This window comes from Hoplias malabaricus, chromosome 3, assembly GCF_029633855.1.
Source record: "Hoplias malabaricus isolate fHopMal1 chromosome 3, fHopMal1.hap1, whole genome shotgun sequence".
Taxonomy (NCBI): domain Eukaryota; kingdom Metazoa; phylum Chordata; class Actinopteri; order Characiformes; family Erythrinidae; genus Hoplias; species Hoplias malabaricus.
The window spans coordinates 46959424-46986666 of NC_089802.1; the positions used below are offsets into that span (position 1 = coordinate 46959424).

The 27243-nt window shown below is 39.2% G+C and overlaps 2 protein-coding genes across 3 annotated transcripts in view; both read right to left on the reverse strand.

Moving 5' to 3' along the window:
- The window catches only part of kcnb1 (potassium voltage-gated channel, Shab-related subfamily, member 1), a 33822-nt gene extending 21583 nt beyond the window's left edge, over positions 1 to 12239 (reverse strand). Inside the window, exon 1 of the mRNA XM_066665424.1 lies at positions 11664 to 12239. Coding sequence (XP_066521521.1) covers positions 11664 to 12239 — 576 coding nt within the window. The remainder of the gene's footprint in view (positions 1 to 11663) is intronic.
- Positions 12240 to 16805: 4566 nt separating this feature from the next.
- On the reverse strand, positions 16806 to 25556 carry ptgis (prostaglandin I2 (prostacyclin) synthase). 2 transcript variants are annotated; one of them, XM_066665460.1, is made up of 10 exons: positions 25510 to 25556; positions 25090 to 25213; positions 23127 to 23302; positions 22766 to 22912; positions 21961 to 22085; positions 21210 to 21391; positions 18860 to 18995; positions 18458 to 18639; positions 17131 to 17282; positions 16806 to 17047 (listed from the first exon to the last, which is right to left on the reverse strand). In XM_066665460.1, the coding sequence occupies exons 2-10, from the start codon at positions 25117 to 25119 to the stop codon at positions 16903 to 16905; spliced, it is 1275 nt and encodes a 424-aa protein (XP_066521557.1). In that variant the 5' UTR covers positions 25120 to 25213; positions 25510 to 25556; the 3' UTR covers positions 16806 to 16902. The 2 variants fall into 2 exon arrangements, with proteins under 2 accessions (XP_066521557.1, XP_066521556.1); XM_066665459.1 differs by having other exon boundaries at positions 25338 to 25550.
- Between the last annotated feature and the right edge of the window lie 1687 nt (positions 25557 to 27243).

Below are 27243 nucleotides of genomic sequence, written 5' to 3' on the forward strand. Positions count from 1 at the left end.
TCTAAAACCACTTATCCAGTTCAGGGTCACGGTGGGTCTGGAGCCTACCTGGAATCACTGGGCGTAAGGTGGGAACACACCCTGAAGGGGGCGCCAGTCCTATGCAGGGTAACACACACTCACACATTCACTCACACCTATGGACACTTTTTTGAGCAGCCAATCCGTCTACTAGTGTGTTTTTTTTTTTTTTTTTTTTTTTTTTTTTTTTTGGACAGTGGGAGCACCCAGAGTAAATCCACGCAGACACAGGGAGAACACACCAAACTCCTCACAGACAGTCACCCGGAGTGGGACTTGAACCCACAACCTCCAGGTCCCTGGAGCCGTGTGACTGAGACGCTACCTGCTGCACCTCCATGCTGCTCCTTGTTATTTTCATTTTACTGAAAAGAAGTGTTTCACCCCAGATTGCATTCAATTTCAAGGAACAGTTCCTTTTGAATTGTGTAGGTCATTTTTATTACATGGAGTGTGTTTTTTTAAACAGCTGTTTACACTAATTCTTCACTTTACAAACACGTTCTTTTAAAAAAGTTTCCAACTTAAAATATTTCTAGGTAAGCAAAAATGTTACTCATCTACATCAGTGCATTTGCATTTTTGCCTATTTAGTGCTGTCAGTTTTAAGAAATATATTAAAGAAAATCTACATGTAGATTTCTCTTGAGATTTCCAGTCACATCTTATTACTGCAAGCTACACAGAGGCACCTGATAAATAATTGGCTCCTTCTCTATTCATCAGTGTTCATGACTGGGCTTCCGTAGCCTACAAATCCATAACAATCATATCATAATGAGTTTTGATTAAGCTCTGGGTAATTACGCTCACAGATATATTGGTAGTGAAAAGTAAAAGATGGAAACACAACCGCCGCGGTGCCATTAAGTAAAACACAAGACATCTGCACTTTATTCAGCAATCTTTTCAGTCACTGCTCCAGTGCACTTAAGATGCATTAATTTGTCACCTTCTTAAATATAGCAAGCTTTTTTCCCAGATTGCAGAAACAGCAAGTTCATGCTCCATCAATTATATTTAGAAGCCAAAATCTAAAAGAGGATGGGGCCTATTCAATAAAGTCCCACTGAAAAGCAAATGAAAGACACTTTACTGACCCACTGACACAAATGAGGCGCTGCAGAGGGATGATTAGACCTGATTGCACAATAACAAGCCTCATGGCTTCCGGAAGCTTCTGGGATTCGAGCTGACTCAGAGTGTTAGATGATTCATGAAACACTATTTAATATCTCATCATGGGGCCAAGCTTTGGATCGCAGAGGTCACCAAAACAATAGCACTCACAAAGCTCAGAGGTTATGTTCAGGGACATGCTCCATGGTGCTTTTAAATGCAACAGTCATGAGGTACTATTTAAAATGCTTACAGAAATGTAACAGAGTATGTAATAATTATATCACAAGCTGTCTGACTTTTCCACTTTCCCAGTTCAGTGTAGCTGATAAAAGTTTTAAAGGATCCACAGTAAAATGAATTCTCCTAAATTATAAAATTATAAAATATGACTTATTACATGCCCAATAACTGTCATTCCTTCCCAGGCAATTTATGAAAACTACACTGACAATTTTTTTTTAAATTTTTATATTTTCTGTGATATAAGCGAAAATGTACATCCCATAACGTCTTGTGGAGTCTTTCTCAAACTCAGCCAAACGTGCATTACTTCAGAGAACATGGTTCCACTGCTACATAGCCCAGTGCCTACAAATCTTAGACCCCTTTAGCTGATGCTTGCCATTGGGCTCATATGCATCTGCTTCAGTACATCCTATTTAATTTTATAATCTTCTATGGAGATTATACAAACTGTGTGAATAATTGAACAGCTGTGTCCACAATCAATGCAACTCAAATGAGCTGAACTCTGATTCATGAGGGGAGGTTACAAACCTTTAGACAAATAGTGTATTTACATATTCAGCCCAGGTATTGTGTATTGTAAAAGGAATTATGAAAATTAAACTATATAAAGGTCTTAAGTGGATCTGAGTGGAAAAGGAAACATATGAAATATGGCCCATTTTTCTAATAACAGCAATTTATATAACAACAAAGAATTTCAGTCATAATTCAGTCCAAACTGCCTGAATATTCAGGTGCCATTTACAGTGAAACAGGACCATTCTAAAATTCTACTGAGTACAATCTTACATTAAGACGTGCTGAAATAATGGTGTATTTTCCTTTCTTCTTGAAACTTACTGTTATCTGAGATGAACTTGGTTGATATGCAGATGAGTATGAGAAGAGGAGACTAGAGTTTTGGGAGAGTCAGGTTTTAAGATCTTAAAGAAGGTAATAATTTAATCTAATTAGACTACCAAGCCCTTTTATTGTGTATTATAGAAAGCATCACCTCAAAATCTAATCATATCGGAGATTTCTCAGAACTGTTCTGTTCAAACTTCAAATAATATAATTTTCACCTTCATGGGTGTGACATTAGCTAGAGATCACACATTCCTGACATTCATGTGATCTCTGCCACTATCTCTGAGCAAAAAAGACATCTGGGAGCAGTTAGAGTGTAAATAACCTCAAATATAATTATTTCTCTCTTCCTCTTTAGTAAGAAATTCAAGCTGTTCATAACATCCCTTAGAGCAGTGGTTCTCAAAGTGTGGTACGTGTACACTGTGGGGTGGGGGTTGGGTACCCTCCAGGGAGGGTACAATTTTTTGGGGAAATCAGTGTAAAGAAAGCCCAGTTTCAGTTGCTTACTGAATGTAAGCAAAAGCTAGAGACAGACGTGAGCAATTTGGATTTTATTATAAAAAGGGCAAAACAAAAACGAGAAAAACTAGCCGAGACCAAGTCCAAGAAATACTCCAAAGCCCAGAAGGACTGCATCCAGAGGCAAATATAGAAAAAAACTAAGCGAGAATTCTGTGCATGTGAAGACGAAATAGAAGAAAACACTCAGCTGAAGGAAAACTTGGCCTTTCTTTGAATCATTACAGCCCTAAAACAAGCCCCTCCTTCACCTACTGCTATAGAACTGCTGTGAGCACCTGCCCCAAGCACCTGCAATCTATTAAAGCACATAACTGATATTAAATTGACCTCTTCTCATTTTTATTTAATTCAAAACACTTATTGCCCATAAATGTTATATGTTTTCAAAGCATTGATGAGATTCCATTGTGTGGGCTTTGTTTGGGATGACTTAAAATGGTGGTTCTACAGAAAATCAAACTTACATAATTATTCTTTGAGCAGTTTTTATTTGTTTGGTGTGTTTTGGTTAGTTTGTTTATTTAGTTTTGCACTGGAGCTAATAGGCGACTAATAATAGTAGCAATAATAATGAAAGTAGAAGCAACTGTAGCCTTGTCATAAAACAGCAACTGCGAGTGCCATAATATGAAATTTGTGAAAAACTTTAAAATCTAGACATATAGTTTGGGTACTAAATATCAAAACTTGGTTATGAAATAGGAAAAAAACTCTTAATTACCTTACATTAAGGATAAATTATAATCCTATTTGGATTGGATTATACTTATGAGGTTACATAATGAGTTTTCAGTAGTTTTAGGCCTGTCCAAATGCAGCAAATCAGCTATTTTTATGGGCGGCACAGTCACACAGCTCCAGGGACCTGGAGGTTGTGGGTTCCAGTTCCGCTCCAGGTGACTATATGTGTGTTCTCCACGTGTCTGCGTGGGTTTCCTCCGGGTGCTCCGATTTCCTCCCACAGTCCAAAAACACGTTGGTAGGTGGACTGGCAACTCAAAAGTGGCCATAGGTGCAAGTGTGTGAGTGTGTGCCAAGCAGCAAACAACTGGCTCCTCCACCAGGGTGTGTTCCTGCCTTGCACCCAATGATTCCAGGTAGGTTCTGGACCAGCCAAGACCCTGAATTGGATAAGTGGTTACAGACAATGAATGAATGAATGAATGAATGGATATCCCTCTTGTGAGCGCAAATGTGAAATCTGTAATCACAGAGACAGGAACTGCATGTGCACTGATCATAATGCTGTCCTCAAACTGTCTTTTTGTTTTACCCTACCTTATTTTACCCTCTTGATTTTAAAGTTTCCCTTGTGAGTGAAGCTCTTTTCCCACTGGCTCTGTCTGCAATTGAGAGGATATTCCATGCTTGCGTTTTAAAATGGCTGGGTTTTGGACAGTTTGGGGGTAGGGTCAGGGCCGTTTTTACTCAGTGAATTCTATTGGCTGATGTCCCCTGGTTCTGTGACTGCCGACCTCATGCACCATACGGTTCACAGAGCTGCTATTTTGAACAAGACAGCATCAGAACCACAGATAAACATTTTTACAGAGGGTTCAGATTATAGTAATATGTGGTATACATGTGGTAATGATGTTTGCGGCAAAAAGGCGTTAGGAAACCAAGTCAAATCTGAGCTTTGACTCTGAATCATTTGCCAAATGTTGATCCCTACTTTCAGATGCTCAAAGAATTCGTTCACAAGTTGACTCCTGTTCACTAGCACCGCTTACGTTGAGACTGCACCCTCCACATTTAGAGATTTTGTCTTTTCACATAAATCATCAAGCTTTTCGCAAAGAGCACAAGAGCCTAAATTCTGTACTGACAGGTTTCAGTGTGCATTGCATTTCCATTTATTTCACAAGCAGTGACAAATGTTGCAAAGGTTTTCTGCATATAATTTTTAATTAAACTTTTCTTAACGTATTTTAAATTATCTCCACTTAATACCAAGGTTCGATTTAATGAGATACAAGTCAGGAATAATTCATATCAAACTAATTCATGCTGTAAATATCACCATTTCTAAGAAAACACCTGATTTGCAGCACTGGTAAGAGTAGGGTGTGAATTACGCTGGAATACACAGCTTGTTGTGAATGACTGAAAGGACAGCTGCACTGGATCATGACTCACTGCTGAATGACACAATCCTTAGGTGGGCTGGGCAAAACATAACAGCAGTGAAGAAGTGTGTGTGTGTGTGTGTGTGTGTGTGTAACAGAGAGAGAAGAGAGAGAGAGAGAGAGAGAGAGAGAGAGAGAGAGAGAGAGAGAGAGGGAGAGAGAAATGAAGAAGAACCACACATCTGCACTTTAATTCCTCTCTGAAAAATCAAATACTGCAGTCAGTTTTATTAATAAGCTAACACACCATAATTTATCATCTGTCTCTGCCAATTTGTTTCCTTGTCCAGGTCCCCGAAGGCAAGCAAATCAGAGATAGTAAATAAAGACTGTTTTAATTTGTCTGGCTGTAACAGGGGTGGGGGAGTGTAATTGGTATTTGTCACAGCAGCTGTAGCCAGCAGCAGGTGACAACATGGAGAAATACCATCCCTAATACTTACATTCTACACAATTATAAAAGGACCAGCACTCCTTTCAGTACGACTTTAGTGTAGGTTTTATTTGTAGGTGTAAGGCTACATGACACCTATATAAATCTTTAAAAACAGACAACAACAGCAAAGGTTGGACATAATTCATCAATCACAGCATTCACATGTAATCTTTCACTTTATTGTAATGGCATTTTGGAACTGGTGTTAAAGGAACAGTCTTCTGTCTCAATCATCTGTAGCACATTTTCTGTGCACTGTATTCACAGAAGGACACTAACCTTAAACACAAAGCTTATAACAGAAGCCAATGGGCACCTGCTTCATGAAATCAATGCAATCAGCCATTTAATACAGATGTAGCAGATTTGACTGCGAACCCCTGGAGTATACCTCTTTAGAATGTGCACAAACAGACATGACATCTCTATAGACATTTTTTACCGGCACTCAAAAACCCAGTAAAGATACTTAATCCCAAAGACCCAGAAGAAAACTGTAAAGGATTATAAATATGTTCTTCAGAACAATCACCAGAGCCAACCTCTTTGAGCCAGACCTTAGTTTGCCAAACATTAGTTTCTAACCCCGCTAATGATCCTGTCTCTGAATGGAAGCAAATCTGGAAAAAGCAGAGCAGGGTTTTACTGGCTAACAGATCCAAGCTGCTTCTAATGGCTAAACGGCATTAATTTTGTCTCGTGCCAAAAAAAAGCTCCACCATAGACTTCCATTCATGATGACCTTGTCTGACAAAACAACTGCTCTGAAAAAAATTGCATAAGTCAGGAACGGATTTTTGTTGTGCTAATTTATTTGGGGCAATCAAAACATAAGCTGTTTACTTTTTTCATTGTTTCCTGAAGATGAAGACAATTCATCAGCAATGGTAATGTGAATCTCTGTATTTCTAGCAATTTTCCTATGACTGATACCACTGGCTCACATGGTGCCATAAAACCCACACAAACCGAGAGGACAGGTGTCAAGAGACATACTTCCATGTGCACAATTGAGCAAAATCACACTCCAGTGGGCCTTTGCATACTCTATACTACCTATACTTCCAACATCTAGTGGAAACAGAGATTAGAGCACAGATTGCCATTTAATTCTCACCTCATGAGTGATCTGAATTTGTACAACTGCTCTGAAATCATAATGAATACAGTAAAGTCAAACCTGTGCATACAGCTTAGTGCACACAGCTTCAATTTCACATGATGATTCATTGTCCTATGGCCACCAAATACATGTGTTGTATGGAATTTTATAGTTGATGACAAATTTTTTTGAACTGTAGGCTTCATATTCTGTGTTTCTGAAGAATTGTTTCACACTCTGGATAATGTAAATGTTTCTGGATAATGTAAATCTGAACAAAAGTATTGAACTGCACTGCTGACACAAAATGTCTATTGTGCTTGCCTTTGTGTGATGCATGAGTAAGAGTCAAATGGACTCAGATTTAATCTACTGTATTTTCCCGAATAAAAGCCACAAAACAAGCTGCCTTTTTGTACCACAGAAGCACCTTTGACCAGTGTCCAGTAACCGCTGAGGGCCCTCTGTGCAGGTAAATGTAAAGAAAGGCAGACAGAGTTGGTGGTGGAACATGAACAGACACTAATTTGCAGCGATATGCCAGTGGTCAGCCGTAATCTCATTGTGTGGTAGAGCCATGCAGTGAAATGTGATTTGAGACAGATGTAGACAGAGCAGGGTCTGAGAACAAGCGAGAGGAAGGTGGGGGGTGGGGGGGGGGGGACAGAGCGGGACGTGGAGACTCATGGAGGATAATTAATGTGACATTTCCCTGACATTTAGCTGGAGGTGCAGCAAAGGAGCCTGGAAGGAGGGAGAAAAGAAAGAGGAAGACAAGGAGCAAGAAGGAAACACGGAGAAGCCAAACCAGCCAGAACCAAAAAAAAAAAGAGGAAAATTAACAGAGGCTTAGTCAGTCTCAGCCAGTGCACAGCAGTGACGTGATCATATCACCAGTTTAGTGTGTGTACATGTACCAGGTCCAAAAGATCCTTTTTATACTGAAATCACAATTTTATAGAGTGTAATTTCCACAGTGAAAGAAGTGCAATTTTTAATATAGCCTGTAACTTAAAAGTGTTATAGCCCTGATAACTGTAAACTAATGGTAAATAGGTTTGATCAGTTAAAAGCAACTGATTACACACAATTTAAATGAATTAACCACAAATGCTTTACCATCTGGTGTACTGAAGTTAAATTTCAATCCTTAAGCCGGAATAATGTGGGTAGCTGTGCTAGTCTTTAGGACCAGTAAAATCAGGTCAGCAAGTTATTTAAAAAATAAACAGTGACTTTCGGTACAAACCTTAGCTACTTTTTATAGAAGGGAATCACTGGTAGCACAACTCATTAGAACACCAGGACTGAGCGTGAGCAAGAGAGACAGCTCTCACTCTGCAGCAGCTTCTCTGCTTCCGGAGACAGACATGGAGAAGCACAGATCAGAATGAGCTGTAAATGTGCAAAAAGTGCTGCCAAAGACACATTTGCTTCCTTTTATGTTGAATGTATTCCCATTTCTGAACTCCTGAACTGAGATCACATAATTGATTGAGGCATTCTGCTTTATTCAAACAGTGAACAAGTCTTGGCGCGATTGGACCCAGAAATGGCAAAGCATCACGTGAGGCGTCACACTTAACAAACAGATACCAGCGATTCTGCAGACTGCCCTCAGTAGTAGAGAAATTTAATTACTTTTCCTGATGTTTTAGGTTTTTGCAATGGTATAGTTTTAGTATCGGTATCAAGATATTTAGGCAGGTATCGTATCGAAAGTCATAATTTTGGTATCGTGACAACACTAACACAGTATCACAAACTCAGATTAGTAGCTTTTATGCCATACTATTAAAATAATTAAAACCTCAAACAAATAAACTAAGAATTCCTTCAAAATTGGAGAGAGGGTTAGGAAAGTTTGTGGAGCTTAGCAGGCTAAAATCACCAAACCTAGTGTAGACTTTTTAGCTCAAATTACATGTTTAGAAAAGTTTATATCTGTCTTTTTTGTGTTAAAATGAGGTTAATGCTACAGCTGCTGTAATGTGTTCCTTTAATTAAAAACCTGTCTGCAGTAGTTAGTTTGACAAGATGAGTTTCACAGTTTCACCCAAGTAAAACTGGGCCTTTTGAGGGCAGGTTGTTTATAGAGCTGTTATTTCTCTCTCACACACATATACAAGTTCTCTCTCTCTTTCTCTCTCTCTCTCCCTCTCATCACTGCTTGTCTGAGCTAGCAGACAATATATTAAGTACTTTTTTAGTAGTGTAACTTAAAAGAACACTATGTAACATTTGGGTTTTTTGTTCATGGGGCTCCCCCTAGTATAAATAATGTTTACATCACTGTACTAACATTAATGTTGAGATATAAGGAGGGGTTTGGTTTCCTACCCTCTTCCCAATGTTACATAGTTCAGTTTCGGCAGTGCTGAGCCCAGAGTAGTAACAACAGAGGCTTTGCTCTCCCTATTAGAGGTCAGCAAAACATGACAGTGCTGTTGAAGCTGTAATTTTAATGTAAAGATATTACGTAGCATTTCGTTAACTAGCAAATACTCCTTTTGCTTGAATGACTTGTTGACTTTCATAGTCACCAAGACACTCTATACTCTAGCAAATGCTAACAGTGTTTGGATAAATGGTGTATTTGTCTAATTGTGTATTAACTTTTTGGTATTGAGTGGGATTTTTAGAAGTATTCTGTAAAAATGTATGTAACTTGCTGAAGATAAAAAAACTGTAGGCGGAGCATGGATTGTTCCATTATGCCATTGTGGCAGAAATCTACTGTTGGTTTTAAATGTGCTAAAATATAATACAGTGCAATGAAGAAGTGTCATTGCCAGGTCACTCTTTTGCTTCAGGATTGTCAGCTCTGATCCCATGAGGCCTGTGTGCTCGAGTGCACAGGTGTGAAGCTCAAATGTGTGAATGAATACTCCCAGCCAGAGGAGTCTGTTCACTTAAATCACTTCAAACTCTTTACACTTCAATGGGATACTTTCTGCAGAATGCTAATTCATAAATGACCTTCAATGACCCATTTAGTACACAACACACCAGCAAATCCAGACTAACATCGCTCATTCCTACGACTTCAGAATAACTGGCCACTTTACATTGTTTTCTAGGTAATTATTGAATAATAAGCCTTGGGATGTAATAAGCCTAGGGGTTAAAATGTCCAACAGAAGCACTGTGTGAAATTAAATGCAAAAGAGCTCAACCCTGCTGTGATTTACCCTGCAGCAGCAATAATGCAGATGGATGCTGCTATTGCAATTTTTCCATTGCCCTTTTAAGTTAATTGCTAGCTGATATATATACGCCAACAGTTGTGTAGACGTTGCCGTTTTGCTCTTCTTGGCAGAGAGGTTGTTAGATGAGGAATTGGACCTAACAGAACTGAGAAATGGAATTATTGGTGGTAAGTGACTGGGAAAATTATAATCTTATACTTCATTGCCATAAAGTCTTAAACAACAACAATCAGGCACTGCTGTTTTGCAGTTAGAGTGCAGCCATCCTGAACTAGTCATGCAGGATTAGATAAAACAGCCCTTGAAAAAGTTTTGAAAGTTTGTGCTTCCTGGTGTGTGTGTGTGTGTATGCAATTGATGTTTTTTTTTATACATTTTTGACAAACAGTCTTAATATCGTTGATAAAAGAGCAGAAAAACAAGGCTGATCTGCAATGTCAGGAGCAAAACTGACATATCATTTTTTTCAATAACTTGTGAAAATTCAAATGTGTCACTAATTTTAAAGTTAGACTAAGCATGGCCTTACAAGGCCAGCACTTGACCAGCATGAACCAGATGAAGCCTGGAAAAAAAATCAGCGTTGAATTTCACACAATTCAAGTATTTTTCTTTTCAGCAAGACAGCTAAACTACATGTTAAGGAAGCCTGTTTCCGCCACATAAAATAATAAAAAAGGCACCATCTCATACTATCTCATTATTTTGAGATACTAAGTCAATATATTGAGATACTATCTAATTATTTTGAGACAGTATCTCAGATAATAAGTCAATATATTGAGATAGTATACAATCTCAATATATTGATTTGGTAATAATGAAATGAATATAATGAAAAATAACAACTGGTGCCTTTTTTGTATTTTTTTATGTTGCGAAACAGGCTTCCATAACATGCCCATATGTACCAATTGTACCAATTTCTTCACTCCAGCCATTAAAAACAACTCTTTAATATATGTTTGCATCATGTTTCTGCTGTTCGCAGCTACCAACTCTATCCCAAGGACAATCTGATGTTGGTATTTTGCCAGACAGCCCCCAGACTAGCAACACTGGATGAGCAAGTATCTACAGTCTCTTTTGGACATACAGTATAGATCCTCCTGTTCCTCCTGTGCATGATTTGAACGTCTGTCAACAGTGGGACCTGCTTAAAATAGCTGTTACAGTTGACCGATAGATCTTAGAATGTCAAAAAAAAACACTTAATATCCACAGCCCTTTTTGAAGCAGGCTACAGTAGTAAGTATAGACTGATAAGCCATAACATTAAAACTTAACCTTACTGTCCATTCTTTCAGCTCCACTGACCATACAGGAACACTTTGTAGAATTATGATTAAAAACTGTAGTCCAGATGTTGCTCTACATATTTTGTCTGTCCCCTTTCACCCTGTTCTTGATCAGTCCACCCACAGGAACACCACAGAGCAGGTATTATTTGGGTGGTGGATCATTCTCAGCACCTCAGTAATAATCATTTTCAGCACATTATTCTGACATGGTGATGTTAGTGTGTGTTACGCTGGTATGTGTGGATCAGACACAGCAGTGCTGTTGGAGTTTTTAAACACTGTGTCCAATCACTATCCTCTCTTACACATCTACTTTGCTGGCCCATCTTAGTCGTCCTTTCGTCCTTTATCTGTGTTCAAAGGAAACCGAATGTTCTCAGTCCAGCGGAGACACTGAGGTGTTTAAAAACTCCAGGAGAACTGCTGAGTCTGATCCATTCATACCAGTTCTATACCAGTGCAACATGCACACTAACACACCACACACACACACACATATATATGTTATATATATCAGTGGTAGTGCTGCAGTGTCTTGACCATTGAAGAAAATGATGAAAGGGAGCTAGCAATGTAGGCAGTGTAACAGAAGGGCTACAGCATGTAGTTGTGCTCCGGTATTATTAGTAGGGTTAGGGTTAAGAGAACGGATAATACGTTTAGAAATCAGGAAGTGGTTATAATGTTATGGCTGACTGTACTCAATAATAAAAAACGAACCTTGGCTGCTACAGATGAGCCGGGTTTCTCCAGCAGGTCCCACAGCTTCTTTCGCTTCTCCGAGCAGCACGTGTTTTCGAACTCCTCGCCCTCGCGGTCCTTGAGCGTATCGGCCTCGCGCTTCAGCTCCTCGTTCATCTGCTCCTTCTTCTGGTGGTAGCGCGCCTGGCAGCAGGATTCCAGGTAGATCTCGTCCACGCCCCAATAGTCCAGCTCCTGGCTGAAGGAGAGCGCGCACATCTCCTCCATCATGTGCAGCTTGCCCGTGCGGTAGAAGTTCAGGATGGACGTGAAGGCCCCCGGGTGGCGGTCGAAAAAGTACTCGTTGTCATCCAGATTGTAGTCGTCGCACACGTCCATGAGCGCCTCGTGCGTCCTGCAGTCGCGCAGCTTGCCCAGGCGCGTGCGCGGCAGGCGGTCCAGCGTCCTCCATAGCACCTCGTGCGGCAGGCCGCCGACGTTAAGGCGCACGCGCCGGTAGCACGACATGCTCCGGGCGATATCCGCGGGCTCCGGCGGCAGCGAGGCCGTGGAGCGCGAGGCCGCCTTGCTCATCCCGGCCGACGGCTTGTCCATTGTCCGCGGCGCGCGTTAGTCCACACGGCGATGGGTTACCGCGCGCTCTGCGACCTTCTTTCATCCATCTCTGCTGCTGAGCCAAAGAAGAAGATATTAGAGCCACACCCAGGAATGAACTCTATCTTTAATGAGTAGATTTGAAAACATCAAGCATCACTTTAAAGCAACACTGCTGCAAAACTACAGCTTAAAAATCATTGTGATGCTTCACTGGCCTTTAATAGAGCCTCTGTCATTCTGTCACTCTGTGCTCATCGCTGCAGAAACGACACTATGAAACTTTTGGAGGCTGGTTGGAACTCTCCGCGTTAAGGCCAATGCTGTAAAAGCGAATTACACTCTGCAACTGCAGGGGGAGCCCAGGAGCACAAATACCAAATCTTACCTAGTGTTATATGATATAGGCTAAAAGTCTCTAAATAAGACAGTATATTGCTAGCTAAAATCATCTATCAACCATCTATCAACTATCAACCAGCCACAACATTAAAGTGACTATCTTGTTACTCCTTGTCTGCTCCACTTTCCATAAAGGAGTACTGTGTAGCTCTACAGTTACAGAATGTAGTCCATCTGCTAAGCTGCAATTATTTAGGACTTCAGAATCACAGGTATTGCTTACGTGGGGTGGATCAGACACAGCAGTGCTGCTGGAGTTTCTTAAATACCTTATTGTCATGGCTGGACTGAAAATAAGTCACCAACCAAAAATACAGCCAACAACGTCTTGTGGGCAGTGTCCTTTGTCCACCGAAGGACTAGGGAATGACCAACACAAACTGTTCAGTACAGATGAGCTACGGACTCTGACTATACATCTACAAGGTGGAGAAATGAGGTAGCTGTGTCTAATGTGACCAGTGAATGGGTAGTGTTTAAAATTCCAGCAGCACTGCTGTGTCTGATCCTCTTGTACCAACACACATTCACACACCACCACCACCACCATATCAGTGTTTTTGCAGCAGTCAGAATCATCCACCACCCAGATAATATCTGCTCTGAGATCCTGTGGTGGTCCTGGCCACCAGCCAAACAGAGTGAAAATGGGCAATCCAAGTATGCAGAGCAACGGATGACCAACAATCTTTAATATTAGAACTATCAGGTAAGAGCAGCTGATAAAATAGTGAGTTTAGAAGGGATTATTTAATGTAGTGGCTGATCTGAGTAGATGAATATAGAACATTGTCAGAGCACAGAGAACCAAGGCAGTGAATGGCAGTCTACTAGAAAACACAGGTAAGAAGTGCACATTTACACCAGAGTACAGATTTGATGTACAAAAATAAATAAATAAAAATAAAATCCAGTTAACTGTTGTACTCAGTCAAACAAGGAATGGTGTCCATTTTTGGCTTATTTAGCTCTGGGACTAGTCTTTAGAGTAGAGATTGTGACAGTAGCAAAGAAGGACAAACTGCCTATTAATATGCTTCATTTCAAAAGACATGTGGGATGAATGGTGTCCACATAATATATTTGGCCATATAGAAGATGTTTATACATTTGTGCCTTTATTTCCTGCACCACGTAGAACATTAAGTGAGCAGAAGTAAGCCATTAGGATTCAGCCATATCGGTCATCTGCATAAAGCAAATAAACACCGCTTTCGGCGCCACTTTTCCCGCCTTTGTGCGGTCAGAGCGTGGCCTGCCGGGAAGTGAATGTGAATGAAAACTCAGCGCCTGAATGACCGTTAGGCGCTGTCCACTGTTCTGAAACTGGACACGCAAGTGTAAATATGAATGAGTCTCTTTAAACATGACAGCCCAATAACCATATAATGACAGCAGTCCGTGCGGAAAACGCGATAAACTGACGCTGTGTTGTCTTCAAGACATGAGGGACATTACAGGTCCACGGCAAACATATTTTCAATGATATATCTGTGTCTAAATTAGATCATAAATATGGCCAGTTATGCTTTTTCTGTATTTACCGAGTTTGAAGTAAACCCCAACACGAGTTAATGAGCCAAAAAGACTATCGCTGAATAGTTTAAGCTCACTGCAGCAAAGCACAGCAGGGGAAACTGAGAGGAAAACAAGGATGGACACAAGGCATATGGGTTCACAGGCCAGCTGTTGTGCTTGTGACGGAGTTTAATCCACAGCTCCGAGCTTTCATTGAGAGAAATCTCGAAGAATGCACCAAAACACGACGACCACCTTCACGCCCAAACCAGGGCTTTTAACCGCAACGATGACATCCCCTCAGTCTCTCCAGAACATATTGAGCTGTCAGTGGTGCAGTAAACTCAGCCTGCAGGAGGGGCATGAGGATGTGAATGCAACATTTCAGCCAATGAAGTCACAGAAAACACGTTGTGTGAGAGATATATGATCATACAACACTATACCGTTTGAATCTTCTTAGTGACTGACCGTATAGCAACCGTCACTAATGTCATACAAACTCACTAAAATAAAGCATTAGGTTTTAGTTGTCTGTATGACTGGGTTGTGTTAGTAATTTGTCATATGAAGTAACCAATACTCCACGGCGTTAATAAATAAATAGAAAATACAGGAGAAAAAATATAATTACCAAAATAAGGGAATTTTAAATGGCTATATTTTCTATATATATGTTTTCTGGAGTAACAAAACGAAGGAAGAGTATCTAAAACCATTAGCTTAGTGATCTGTAATAAGGAACAAACATTACAACACAGTGAAAGACAATATGAAAGGCCAGCCAATGAGACCATTAGTTTGACTGGGGTCTGTCATATGGGGTAACCGTTAGTACACAGTGAAAGAGACAATATACAATATCACTATATATGACCATAAGGTTTTAGTTGACCACACACCTGTTTGGTTTTATTGTAAATTGTTATATGGGGTACCTGTTACTATATAAAGTGAAAAAGGCAATATAACCTATACACAATAAAACAAGACTGATATATATATATATATACAATATGTACATATACAAGATACATAACACCGTCAGTCTGTATTAGTGATTTGTCATTTTGGGTAACAATCATCTAGACAACAACACCACCAACAACAACAACAACAGTAATGATAATGATAAAGATAATAATTATTATATTCATCCCCAACATTATCACTATCCTTAACTGGTAGAAGTTGCCATACCTCGGTTCTTGGAACCTCTTTATACGAAAGCGATGTAAAGGCATAAGAACGAGAAGAAGGTGGTTAAATGAGAAGGAACGTCACTGCTGTAGCCCACCGGTGTGTGTGAAACAGAGCCTGAAGGGAGGACCTCTCCCCTCCGCCCAGATCATATTTAATCGCGGATCCTAGCGGCTCTTATATCCCTTCTTCTCGAATGCAAAGAGTGAAAGAATGGAAAGGATTAAAAAAAAAAAGATCAACAAGTCTTGGTGTGGACGCGCTGGGCTGTGCTGCTCGGTGTGTGTATCTACGTGTGTATGTGTGTGTGTAGGATGCTGAGAGGAGGCAAAAGCAGAGGCGACAGCTGCGTGGCTTCAGGAGCTCGAGGACGAGGAGGAGGATGGAGGAGGAGGGAGAGAAAGGAGTCTTTAACCCTTTGCCTGCCACAGGCAGCGCTCCTTCTGCGTCTGTAATGGCGACTGAACAGAAGGCAATACACTCACTCACTTCAGCTCTGTCTGCTGCAGGGTGTGCTTCCAGCACTCAGAGCGTCTTGTCAGTAGTGGGCAAAACTTCGTGCAGAACCTGGTCACATGACATATGTAGATTTTTCCAAGCGTTCACACTTCTGTATTTGTTCATTCTGAATATCACTGCTTATTTAAAAAAAATTGGCACGAAACTTGTGACCTTGCAAAAGTCCCCTTTCACCTTCTTCAATGCACAGAGCAAGTATTTTGGTGGTGTATCATTCTCAGAACTGTGGAGATACTGACGTGGTGGTGTGGTGCCCTGGTACAAGTGGATCAGAGACAGCAGTGTGGAGGTTTTTTTTAGACAGCACACTCATTGTTTGCTGTGTTAGACACTTATTGTTTTAGCTCAACTTGTAATTATAATCAGACACAAGATGTAATATATATCCTATGCTAATCCATTAGAGCCCACCCCACTCTCTTCCTACCCGCAGCCACACAATTTCTATTGCTCCAGTCCTACAGCTACACCCTAAAGTTACTGTGGCCGTTTATGATCTGATCAGCAAACAGCTACCCTTAATCTCTTAGATTTATTCATTATGAAGCCAATTAAAAATTGCCCACTCTATTTGTTTTTCCCCCTTTTTAGTTTGGTATTTCAAGTTTTATTTTTTGTACTGTAACTGATTGTTTTATTTTATAGAGGAATGTAATTTTAAGCACTGGCACGCACACACACACACACACACACACACATAAATATATATATATATATATATATATATATATATATATATATATATATATATATATATATATATATATAAAATTTCAGAGGTTAATAATATATTTTAAAAAGGGAAAAAGGGAATTAAATGTGATTTTGGAAATATAACAAAAGTAAAACTTCGGCAGCATTATGAAACAAGTTATATTTTATTACTCCAATAAATAAATTATATAAATTGATATAAAAAGAGTGAAAAAAGAAAGAACATCATATGAAAGCATTTCTTTAAATAAACAGGGATATTTTAAAAAAATTAATCTTTACAGCACATGATTGGATTTGAGATTCTGAATCATTTCTTGGGTTTGTAGCAGATTTCTAAATCTCCATCTGGCTGAAGCATCCCAAACCCGTAGCGGCTAGGGTCCACTGGCGGCACTTGAGCATTTAAGTCACACAGCTCCAGGTCAAACTGTGTTAATATGATGAAGACAAATCTAGAGTGGTGACATAAGTTCAGAAATGAATGGTAGTCAGTATAAATGTAGAACACATTCTCTGCAGGAGGATTAATACTCACTGTTTTAGAGCACTAACAGCAAAAAGCCGCCCTGGACACAAGTTGCTCCCTACTCCCCAGGGCATGGTACCATACTTCATCCTCATCCCATCCTTAAAGAAATCATTCTTCTCTGTCCTATCAGCGTTAAGGAAGCGGTCAAACTTGAATTTCTGATGGAATCAATAGAACATATATGGTCAAAAAAACAGGTCGTATGAGAGCTTGTAAAATTAAGCTTACAGAGTGTTTAAGAGAAATGTTTGCATACCATGACAGTGTTTATAAAAAAACATTCATTTGGCAAAGGCACATCTTTAATAAATCTTAAGGTATGGCTCTGATTCAGTACTGGTTATTGTTATTTGGTGGATATCAGCAGAAAAATGCTGATGCAGAAAATATGCACATTTTCAGTTCATTAATAAAATACAGTACTGTGTTCTCTCTAGTCATTTTAATATGATACCACCACATGTTAAGTGTGGAGATGATAACATTTGAAATTAACCAAATATATTACACTACAACCTCGCCTCTAGTTCACTTACTCAGGAGAATAAATATGTTAATTAAATATATTTTAATAATGGGGAGCCACTGAACACAAGTTATTTTTTTTCTCAGTGCATTCCTCTTCTTGATATATTAGCATTTGCTCACTTTACAACAATGCAGTAATTTACAAGCACTTATCAATCAGTCCATATTAAAGAAGGCCCAACCGTGCATGCAGCATGTGCAGTCAGCAGCTGTAGCAACCTCTGGACATGATGTGACCTCTGTCTTGGCACTGGCCCTTAGGATTAGCTCCAATTCTCCTGCTAGTCAATGACATTACTAACTCACTAATCCCAGAAACCACATCTTGATACGTCCTTTGGCCTTTCCAGGGTGTAATCCAGTCCCTATGATAATGGCCCACAATACTGTTTACAATAGGATTAAATTCCAGTGTTTTTTCAATATGGAAACTCAGTGAATGTTATGAGTTGTATTTGTCTGAACTGTGTTTTCACTGAATATTTTCCCCAATCATAGTAAGTGTGACTGTAATAAGTGTTAAATTTATCTAAAAGCTATCATACATAAACATAAACAGTTGCAAATAATAATGATGATAATTTAACTCACAGCATTTATTTTTTTAAACTACCTGCATAAAAAAACTCACTGATGCACTAATGCCTTGCAGTAAGCAGAAGCACGTCAGGGGCCAACCCTACTTCACTTTGGACCAGAAGGTCCATTTGGGTTTATATATTTTCAACAACTTGCATGTTCATTGGGAGTAATACACTTATTTGGCTACATGTGTACATGTGACAAGTTAGTGAGTATAGGCTACCTCTGGTTCATGGTGGATCAGAGGATCCATCTGTGGGCTGAGGAAGGGGAAGATACACAGACGATCTCCACGCCGCAGAGCGTATTGCCTCCCACTGCTCAAGCGAACTGTTTTATCTTGCATCACATCTCTGATCATGAGGGCAGCTGCAGTGAGGCGGAGAGTTTCCTTCAGGGCACTGTCTGCAAACAGCACAGAAATCAGCCTATTACTGTTGCATATGATTTGTTGCATTTCGCTAATTATACCGTATCCATATAACAAGGCTGAATTACTCAGTTTTCCTAATGTATATAAATGCATTAACATCATTTCAGAACGTTCGGTTTCATTGAAGTACATTAAGACATAGCACAACCTGGAGGTGGTTTTTTGCTTAAATAAATCACCACTGAGACTCACTAAAGACTGGAGTGTTCACACTCTCGTCCAGGGGGAGGCGCTGTAGGCCCTGCAGTTCCTCTCTCACTGCTCTCATAGCCTCCGGGTGAGTGAGCAAGTAGCCCAGAAGCCAGAATGCGGCAGGACCTGCATTACCCTATAAACACGCACAGATACACAGACAGGAGCTTCAGTTAAACAGTACTCATTTCACATTAGAACCTTTGAGTATTTTATACCACAAAAAGTCATTTTGAAAACGTGATGCTGTTGGCTTCTACTGTGTATGAGAACCACGTGATTGGGTTATAATAGAAATGCCAAATGGAACAGGCAATCTTACTAATATCACAATAATTTAACTAAGTGCTGATATTGCAAATAAAAAATCTTTTTCCCTAATATTTTACAACCAATGGATATGTGAGGCCCACTCTCTGGTGAAATGGATATCCTTGTAAAAACGAAAGGGTCTACACCCTGATAAGTGTGCAAGAAAACAATAATGTTGGTGAAGATGTCTGGTGTTCAGTAAGCATAAGAAAATTATCATTAGCAAAAAAAAAAAAAAAAAACCACACAACAACTTCCTCTTCAATAACTGTCAAAACACTGCAGGCTACTTATGACAACCTTCTGTATGAATACATTCACCAGAATCTCTGAGGAAAGTGAATCACCATCGGACACAGACAAACAAATAATGAAAAAGAATAACGTTCAGGTGCAGATCTACGGTATTTCAACAGAACTACATTCCTTGTCAGACAGTCATAAATCATTTGAATAAGTACAGTATGAATGTTCAGACCCAACTGTCAGTCCTTACTGCACACTTGAACCTGTTCTGCGGTGATTATGGCAGGGCTCAGAGGTGCTTCTTAGCTGACAGACAAGAGTCAGTGAAGGACAAAGCCCTTCTGATAGTGGCTACAGAGAGTGTACTGTTCCCTCCACCTCTTCCAATAATATGGCTGTGACTCAGCGTCTGTGTTGATATTTTATTTGTGGAATTCCCACGCACTGATTCATGCTTTGGCAGCTGTCACACAGCTCCAGGATTCTGGGGTTGTGGGGGGTTTAAACTCCACCTCGGTTCAATGTCTGTGATGAGTTTGGTGTGTGCCCCCCCCAGCAAAAGGTACCACCACGGAGATATATTTTCTGACAGTGGGTGTGTGTGAGGGACTGTATATGTGATGCTTTGCAATGGTCTGACGCCCTATAAATGGTGTGTTCCTGCCTAGTGCCCAATAACTCCAGGTTGGTTCCGGACCCACCCTAACCCCGGGCAGTATGAAATGGCTACAAAAAAATGAATGAATGAATGTTTTGGTTTGTTCTTTTGATGACAGTCATCCAGATCAATTTTTAAAGAGCCATGTCAGTGACACAGAGTTTCACATTTCGAAAGAGTATAAGTCACAGAGCAGAAAGCATTTACAACTGTGAAAGTTGACACCATATTCTGCTTTACACTGCTTTAACTTATGTTGCCCTCATGTGGTGGAGATGTGCATTTACATGTTAGTCTAAAGGAAATGTTGCAGTTGGTCTTGTTCCAAATGCTGTAACTTTGTTCGCTAAGATTTCGGTTCAGTTGTATTCATGCACTGGAATGTTAGTGAATAACCCTAGGTACATAATTAAAATATAATTACCCATATGAAATTACTACTAAAGGACATTTATCTTTTATTTAATATGAGTTGTTTTTCAGATGATTAGTAAATTAATTAGTAAAATTGTTACAACCATAAAACATTTCCTTCCAGACAATATGCTACTGATTTAAAATTAAGTATTGTACATACAGAATTTCTCTGATGTTTTAATAATATACACTCAAACTTAAAAAGCTCTTAGAATAGACCTTAAAAGGAATGCTGTCGCTGTCCAAAAAGAAAAACTTAATGATGGTCCAACAGAAATGCTCCAAAATAACAAGAAATAAATAGGAACAAATTATTTTTACATTGACGTCCATTGAAAGTCCTTCCCTTCTCCTGTAAAGTTACTATTTTGGAGATACATGATTTTTTGGGACAGTGACTATATAAACCACAACAAATAGAAGGCAAGTATTCACAGGGGACACATACCTGAGGTAATAAATACTTCTTTCACCGTTGTTTTACTTTCAATGAATGAAGTCACCAGGAGGGACACACACATACACACACTCCCGCACTCTTTCCAGGTTAGGTCAATAAAAAACACTGACATCAGAGGCCAGGAATTTCCACACCGTTTGCATAGAGTTTATTCTGAATATGTTCAAGATAACAGCTAGAGACTGGCAGGAGAAATTCCTGTAGAAATATGACTTGGTGGTATGTTGCAGAGTGTGTGTGTGTGTGTATAAACTCACCTGTGTAACCCATAGCTGGAGCAGCATGGCTCGCTTCTGTGTGTGTGAGTCCAGGCCCTGATCCTCTAGGTGTTGTAAGTAGGTTTGCAACCATGACTGGGGCTCTGCCCCCTGAGCAGTCCAGCCTGGATGAAGCAGCTTCCATAATCGCTTTCGCGCTGAACTTGCAACAGTCTTCTCATCTAACACACAGAGGACATGGAGTCATGTATGTGTCCCATATGTATCCCTTATGTTCCATATGAATTTATGTAAACCTGCGATATGTAAAAGTTAAAGACCACTTATATGTAATCTCTAATAAAATTGCCTTTATGTTATTTAGATATTTCTGAGGAAATTTAGATCCAAGAAAAGTCCAAGGATAATGTCTATAGGCATTTCTGATATTCCATTGGTACCTTTTACAATGCTGTCCTAAAAGTAATGCAACGACTGTTCAGATAACAATTTGTTCTAATAATAAAATTTAATTCAGTGTGCTCTATGTATCATGTAATCCTCAAAAGCAAAACAGAAAAACTCTGCCCTTTTACATTAAAAAACTTTATTTTGTGAAAAATAAAGAAAAGCTTGATTTTCTTTGTGTTTCTATGGTTCTATATTTTTGTCTTGAAAATGTGCAAAAACATACATAAACACAGAGCTTAGATATGTGCAATTTGATGACACATTAAGTTAGGTACAGCATGTTCCGGAGGACAACCCCACCTTTCTAGATGCAGTGTTGATTAAGAAAGTGTGAAATTACCTCTTTTCGCAGTACACCGTGCCAGTTTAGAGAGAAGCTTGTCAAACTGCCGAAATTCCTCATAAACCTCAATTAACTCTGCATGATTGTTGTTCTTTGTGCCAAATAGGGTAAGATAGCCAGCCCTACAGAGAGGGGGAGGGGGAGAAAGAAAGAGAGAGAGAGAGAGAGAGAGAGAGAGAATGCAGGGAAAAAGGAGAAGTTATAATAAACAAATAATATCCAACGATGCATAACAGATATTCTGAAGTACTTTGGTAGATTTGGACATGTTTCTGAAAGGAGACTTTGTATGCATTATCTTCATGCACATTGTCTGCCAATTATTGCAGATTCATGATGAAGGAAAATTATTATTAAATTAGTTTACTGAACAGAGAAAACTGTCTGCACTCTTGAATGCAACCTCCCTTGACTTTAAAATTAATAATCACACCATCTATAATTTTAACACCATTTCTTACCAATATAGAAACCACCACAATATTCAAAGTGTTCAGTAAGTTTAACCCAAGCTGGTTTAAAAGAAACAGTCATAAGTGCACAAACAGAACTGCAGTGAACTTTAATAACACCATGTGTAAGGCACAGAGCCACACCCTGCAGAAACATGAGTGAACACTCAGGGTTTCATCATTATGTAACTCCGTATGAGTATGATTGGCCCAATTTTTTCTACCTGTGGGTGGGAAGATTCTTTGCCTTAGTGACAGCAGATGTGTCTATGTGCAAGTAAAAACTGGATACTGTATTTGCTTTAATACATACATATATCACAATTTAAGGAGAGTAAGAGTTGTAATACTTGAATAGCAAGCTGTAGCAGAAGCTGAAGAGTCTGTCCTTTCTCCACTTGGCTGGGTTTCTACAGGTTTTTGACTCCAGAAGGAAGTGTAGGTTGCTCTGCATTGAGCTACAAAGTTGGGTTAGACTGGGTCCTTTAATAAAATGTCTGTAAGCACACACACACACACACACACTGAGAACATCATATTGAAATAATGTCTCAACCATCACCATCACCTTTCACTGAAATCTTGCAAACCTGTGACGTCTAACATTCAGGTGTACTAACTGATACTCATGTATTGCATTACCACCAGGGGTCGTATATGCAAATCTATTCACTGTCATCATTTTGATTAAAACATCTGAGTTACACCTACTGCTCCAACATCTTCTTTTCAAATACTGGGTCGGGGTGAGGCAAACGAAGGCTGAATATCCTTTCCATCAGAACCTGAACATAGCGAGTCAGATCCAGAGAGTGGGTGTCCTTGAGGACATCATCATAGCAATTGGAGTCCATCAGTACTGTAATGTATTGACCAGCCACACGAATCTACAGATGACATCAGAACAGCACACTGTAAAAAGTGTCCATTTAAATGTATCAAAAAAAAACAAATGTGTAAAAACCTTACATTTAATATAATTAAAATATATTATAATTATAATAACATATTATATATAACATTATAATATTATAATAACATTTAATTACATTAACCTGCTTGTCCTAAAATTCATTTGAGCTACAGATAATAAACGAACAGAATACAGCGCACAAAATATGTTCTGTTAAATAAGTTTTAGATTAAAGAAGTCAAGATTTAAAGTCAACCAGGTTATTTACTTTTTAAAGTTAAAACATTATATTATAGGGGCTCCTGAGTTGCAGCATTGTCTTGCAATTTCTAACCCTGGTGATGCAACCCAACTGGTCTTGCTCTCTTCAGGTGGCTAAGACAGCTCTCTCCCCGTTCACTCAGCTCATGCCTGCTTGTGTGGGAATCGGGACAGTGACTATTATCCTCGAAGCATGTTGAGCTCACTAGTAACCTGGAATTCATTCATTCATTCTCTGTAACCGCTTCATCCGGTTTAGAACATCCGGTTTGGTACAGAACCCCCCCACCCCAGATACACTAGGAACAGTCCGTCACAGCCAAGTCACTCATAACTATGAACACTTTTAAATAGCCAATCTACCTACAAACATGCATTTGGACTGTGGGAGGAAACTCTGGAGGGTTTGGGAGGTTTGTGAACCCTGGAACTGTATGACAGCAAAACTACCTGCCATGTTATACTATGTGTGGAACTGTGTGGAACTGGTAATGATTTGTTTAAAAATGAGGAAAATGTGGGTAGGAATAATGGATAAATAATACATATTTTCAAACATTGTGATCAACTGGGTTTTGTTTCACCTTGTCTTGCTGAATCACTTCTAATAAACATGCTTTGCATTTTCAGCATGCTTTCTGTATTAGATTCTACATATCATGCCCATGACAGTGTTCATGACGTAATGAGAACCGACTTACAGGAATGGTCTGTGGGGTTAAGTAATCATGACACACAAGGTGGGAGGTATGATTTTTGTAACTGACAAAATCACGCAATATTAAAATTGATAAAAATATACAGCAAACCTGCTACGTGAGTTCAGTATGAGGGAGGACAGTATGTAATAAGATCAAGGCAGACGTCATTTTACAAGAGTTAACTTTCTTGGGCAGACAATTCAATATCTAAGTATCTGTGGAACCATAACGGTGGGGAGGTTTGATAATGAAACTGATTATGAACATAATGTGTAACGCCAGAGATTGTTTGCAAAAAAAAGGGCCTGTATTTATGCAGACCTTGCATGCCCTGATTTGACTGCAATTATTTAATGAAGGAAACTTGCTTCAAAAAGATTATTATACCCAAGTATTCATTTCTCTCTCTTACCCTTTTCTATAAATTAATAAATTATAAATAAATAAAAAATAAATAAATAAATATAAATAAATAAATAAAAGGATACATGTGTGGATTTAGTGGTGGTTTTAGATAAATACAATAAAATCTATCCAAATTAAGTAAATTAAATACATATACTCAGATGCAGACATTTTTAAGGAACATAGTCTGTACTGATTCTAGACTAGTTCCTCTACTACTAAAAATAGCATTAAAAACTCCCTGAATGTCACTGTTTACAACTACAGCTGGGTAGAAAAAGCTGGTTGCCCTTTAACAGTACAGGTGCTCAGGAGACAATACAAGACGTGTAGGAAACCAAAAATCTCAACCAAAAAGTAAGAAATTCCAGGGGCTACGAAAAAAACTGCTCACCGTAAATATGTCCCCATGCTTTTCTTTCATCTTCGTTAGAAACTGAGCAGCATCTTTTCCAAACTCCAGGGCATGGCCAAGCCAAGGGACTCGCCCTTTATCCAGAGGAGGATCGTTTCTGCGCCTTAACGAAAGAGAAAAACAAACCCGTTTTCCACAAAGACGTTTTGAAAAGTTAACTGCAACTGAATGGCATAAAGGCGAGCTCCAGTCCAAGCAGCTCTCTGGTGCTCTCCAGAGTTATTTACCTGGTGCGTCTGAAAAAGAGCGCGAAAAGCAGAAGAGCCGGGAGCAGCAGGATTAAAATATTCACGAGCATTTTGAACACGACTCAAACTCTACAGTTAAACTGGTTCACTAGTCAAACACTGCAACCACATTTAACAGAGAAGGAAGAGAAGGAAGAAATACTCGACCTACGCCACACCACAAGTTTACGAAAGTTCGTTCTCTCTCTCTCTCTCTCTCTCTCTCTCTCTGTGTGTGTGTGTGTGTGTGTGTGGGAGGGTGCTAGTGACCACTCCGCTTTAGCTTCTAGATGACTCAACTATGATAATCATGTCCTCAAGGTAACTGCATTTTAAAACACAAGCAATGAATGAAACAATCGATACCAGAAACTAAACAAAAAACCGCTCCTTTGTTATGACGACAATACCTGAGTCATATGAAAATACTGTACATTTAGAACACATTTTAGTCCACAAGGTGCTCACTCGTTGATATACCCTCAAACATCACATGACCCTTAACTTCTAATTTAAATGAATAATAAAACTACAAAACATTTACCTCGCTTGAGTGAAAACAATATTGGTTGATATAGCGGTTACACAGTGGGTAACTACTGTTTTCCATATGGCAGAAAATTCAGTTCCCACTTCAGAACAGTTGGCAACTGAGTCCTTGAGCTAGATTACTAACACTATATTAGCGTACAAATAAACAGAGTTAAACATTTTTGTCAGTTGAAAGAAACATCTGCCTAATGTAAATGTTATGTAAAAGGAAATGTAACACTTAACACTTACAAATGTTCCCTAACTGAAGGTGATGAGGACAGTTTAGTACTTCAATTTCTCAATTGTTTTCTTCTCTAGTGATAAATTTCCTTTGGAATCTATCTAACATTTGCATGCATTTGGAGTTGAGTGACTTCCCTTTCTTAATCCATAGGGTTTAATGATGTCGGCCCAACCTTTGTAGCGATAACAGCTTCGACTCTTCTGTAAAGGATTTCCACAAGGTTTAGAAGTGTGTTTATGGGAATTTTTGACCATTTTTCCAGAATTGCATTTGTGAGGTCAGACAATGTTGGACAAGAAGACCTGGCTCACAGTCTCTGCTCTAAATCATCCCATAGGTGTTGTATCGGGTTAAGGTCAGGCGTCTGTGCAGGAAAGTTGAGTTCTTCCTCACCAAACTCACTCATCCATGTCTTTATGGGCCTTGCCAGTCTCACCAGACTCAACCATTCAATTACCAGACGGAGAAGCATAATTAATCAGGGAATATGTCTCCACTGCTCTAGAGTCCAGTGGTTGTGTGCTTTACACTTGATATTGTAAGGCTTGGATGCAGCTACTCATTCCATGAAACTCTCTATGCACTGTTCTTGAGCTAATCTGAAAGCAACATGAAGTGTGGAGGTCTGTAGCGACTGCAGAAAGTTGGCAAACTCTGCACACGATGCACCTCATTAGCCACAGTCCCTGCTCTGTCATTTTACGTGGCCTACAACTTCATGGCTGAGCTGCTGTCGTTCCCAATTGCTTTAACTTTGTAATGTATGCCTACATGCTTGGTTTTATACACCTGTGGTCATGGAAGTTATCAGAACACCTGAATTTAATGATGGTGAGTTAATACTTTTGGCAATATAGTCTGTCTATCTATCTATCTATCTATCTATCTATCTATCTATCTATCTATCTATCTATCTATCTATCTATCTATCTATCTATCTATCTATCTAATTTCCAAACAATTTGCTTGATGAATATGGATTCACTTATCCTTTTATGAAGTATTTGAAGTAGTAAAACAGACATTAACATTCAACCTCATAAATCTGTTGATTTATAAAGTATTTCTAGTTTCTTTCATTTGTAGTTGAATGAAAAGTAAAATTATTTATGACACTAGTGTTAGCTT

Bases quoted from the DNA above. Each gene is read 5' to 3' on its own strand.
- ptgis (XM_066665459.1), bottom strand. From the start codon at position 25,408: ATGCTCGTGAATATTTTAATCCTGCTGCTCCCGGCTCTTCTGCTTTTC. The intron at 25,214-25,337 runs GTAAATAACTCT...TCTTTCGTTAAG, and splicing joins CTCTTTTTCAGACGCACCAG to GCGCAGAAACGATCCTCCTC. The intron at 22,913-23,126 runs GTAGGTGTAACT...GTGTGCTTACAG, and splicing joins GAAAAGAAGATGTTGGAGCA to ACATTTTATTAAAGGACCCA.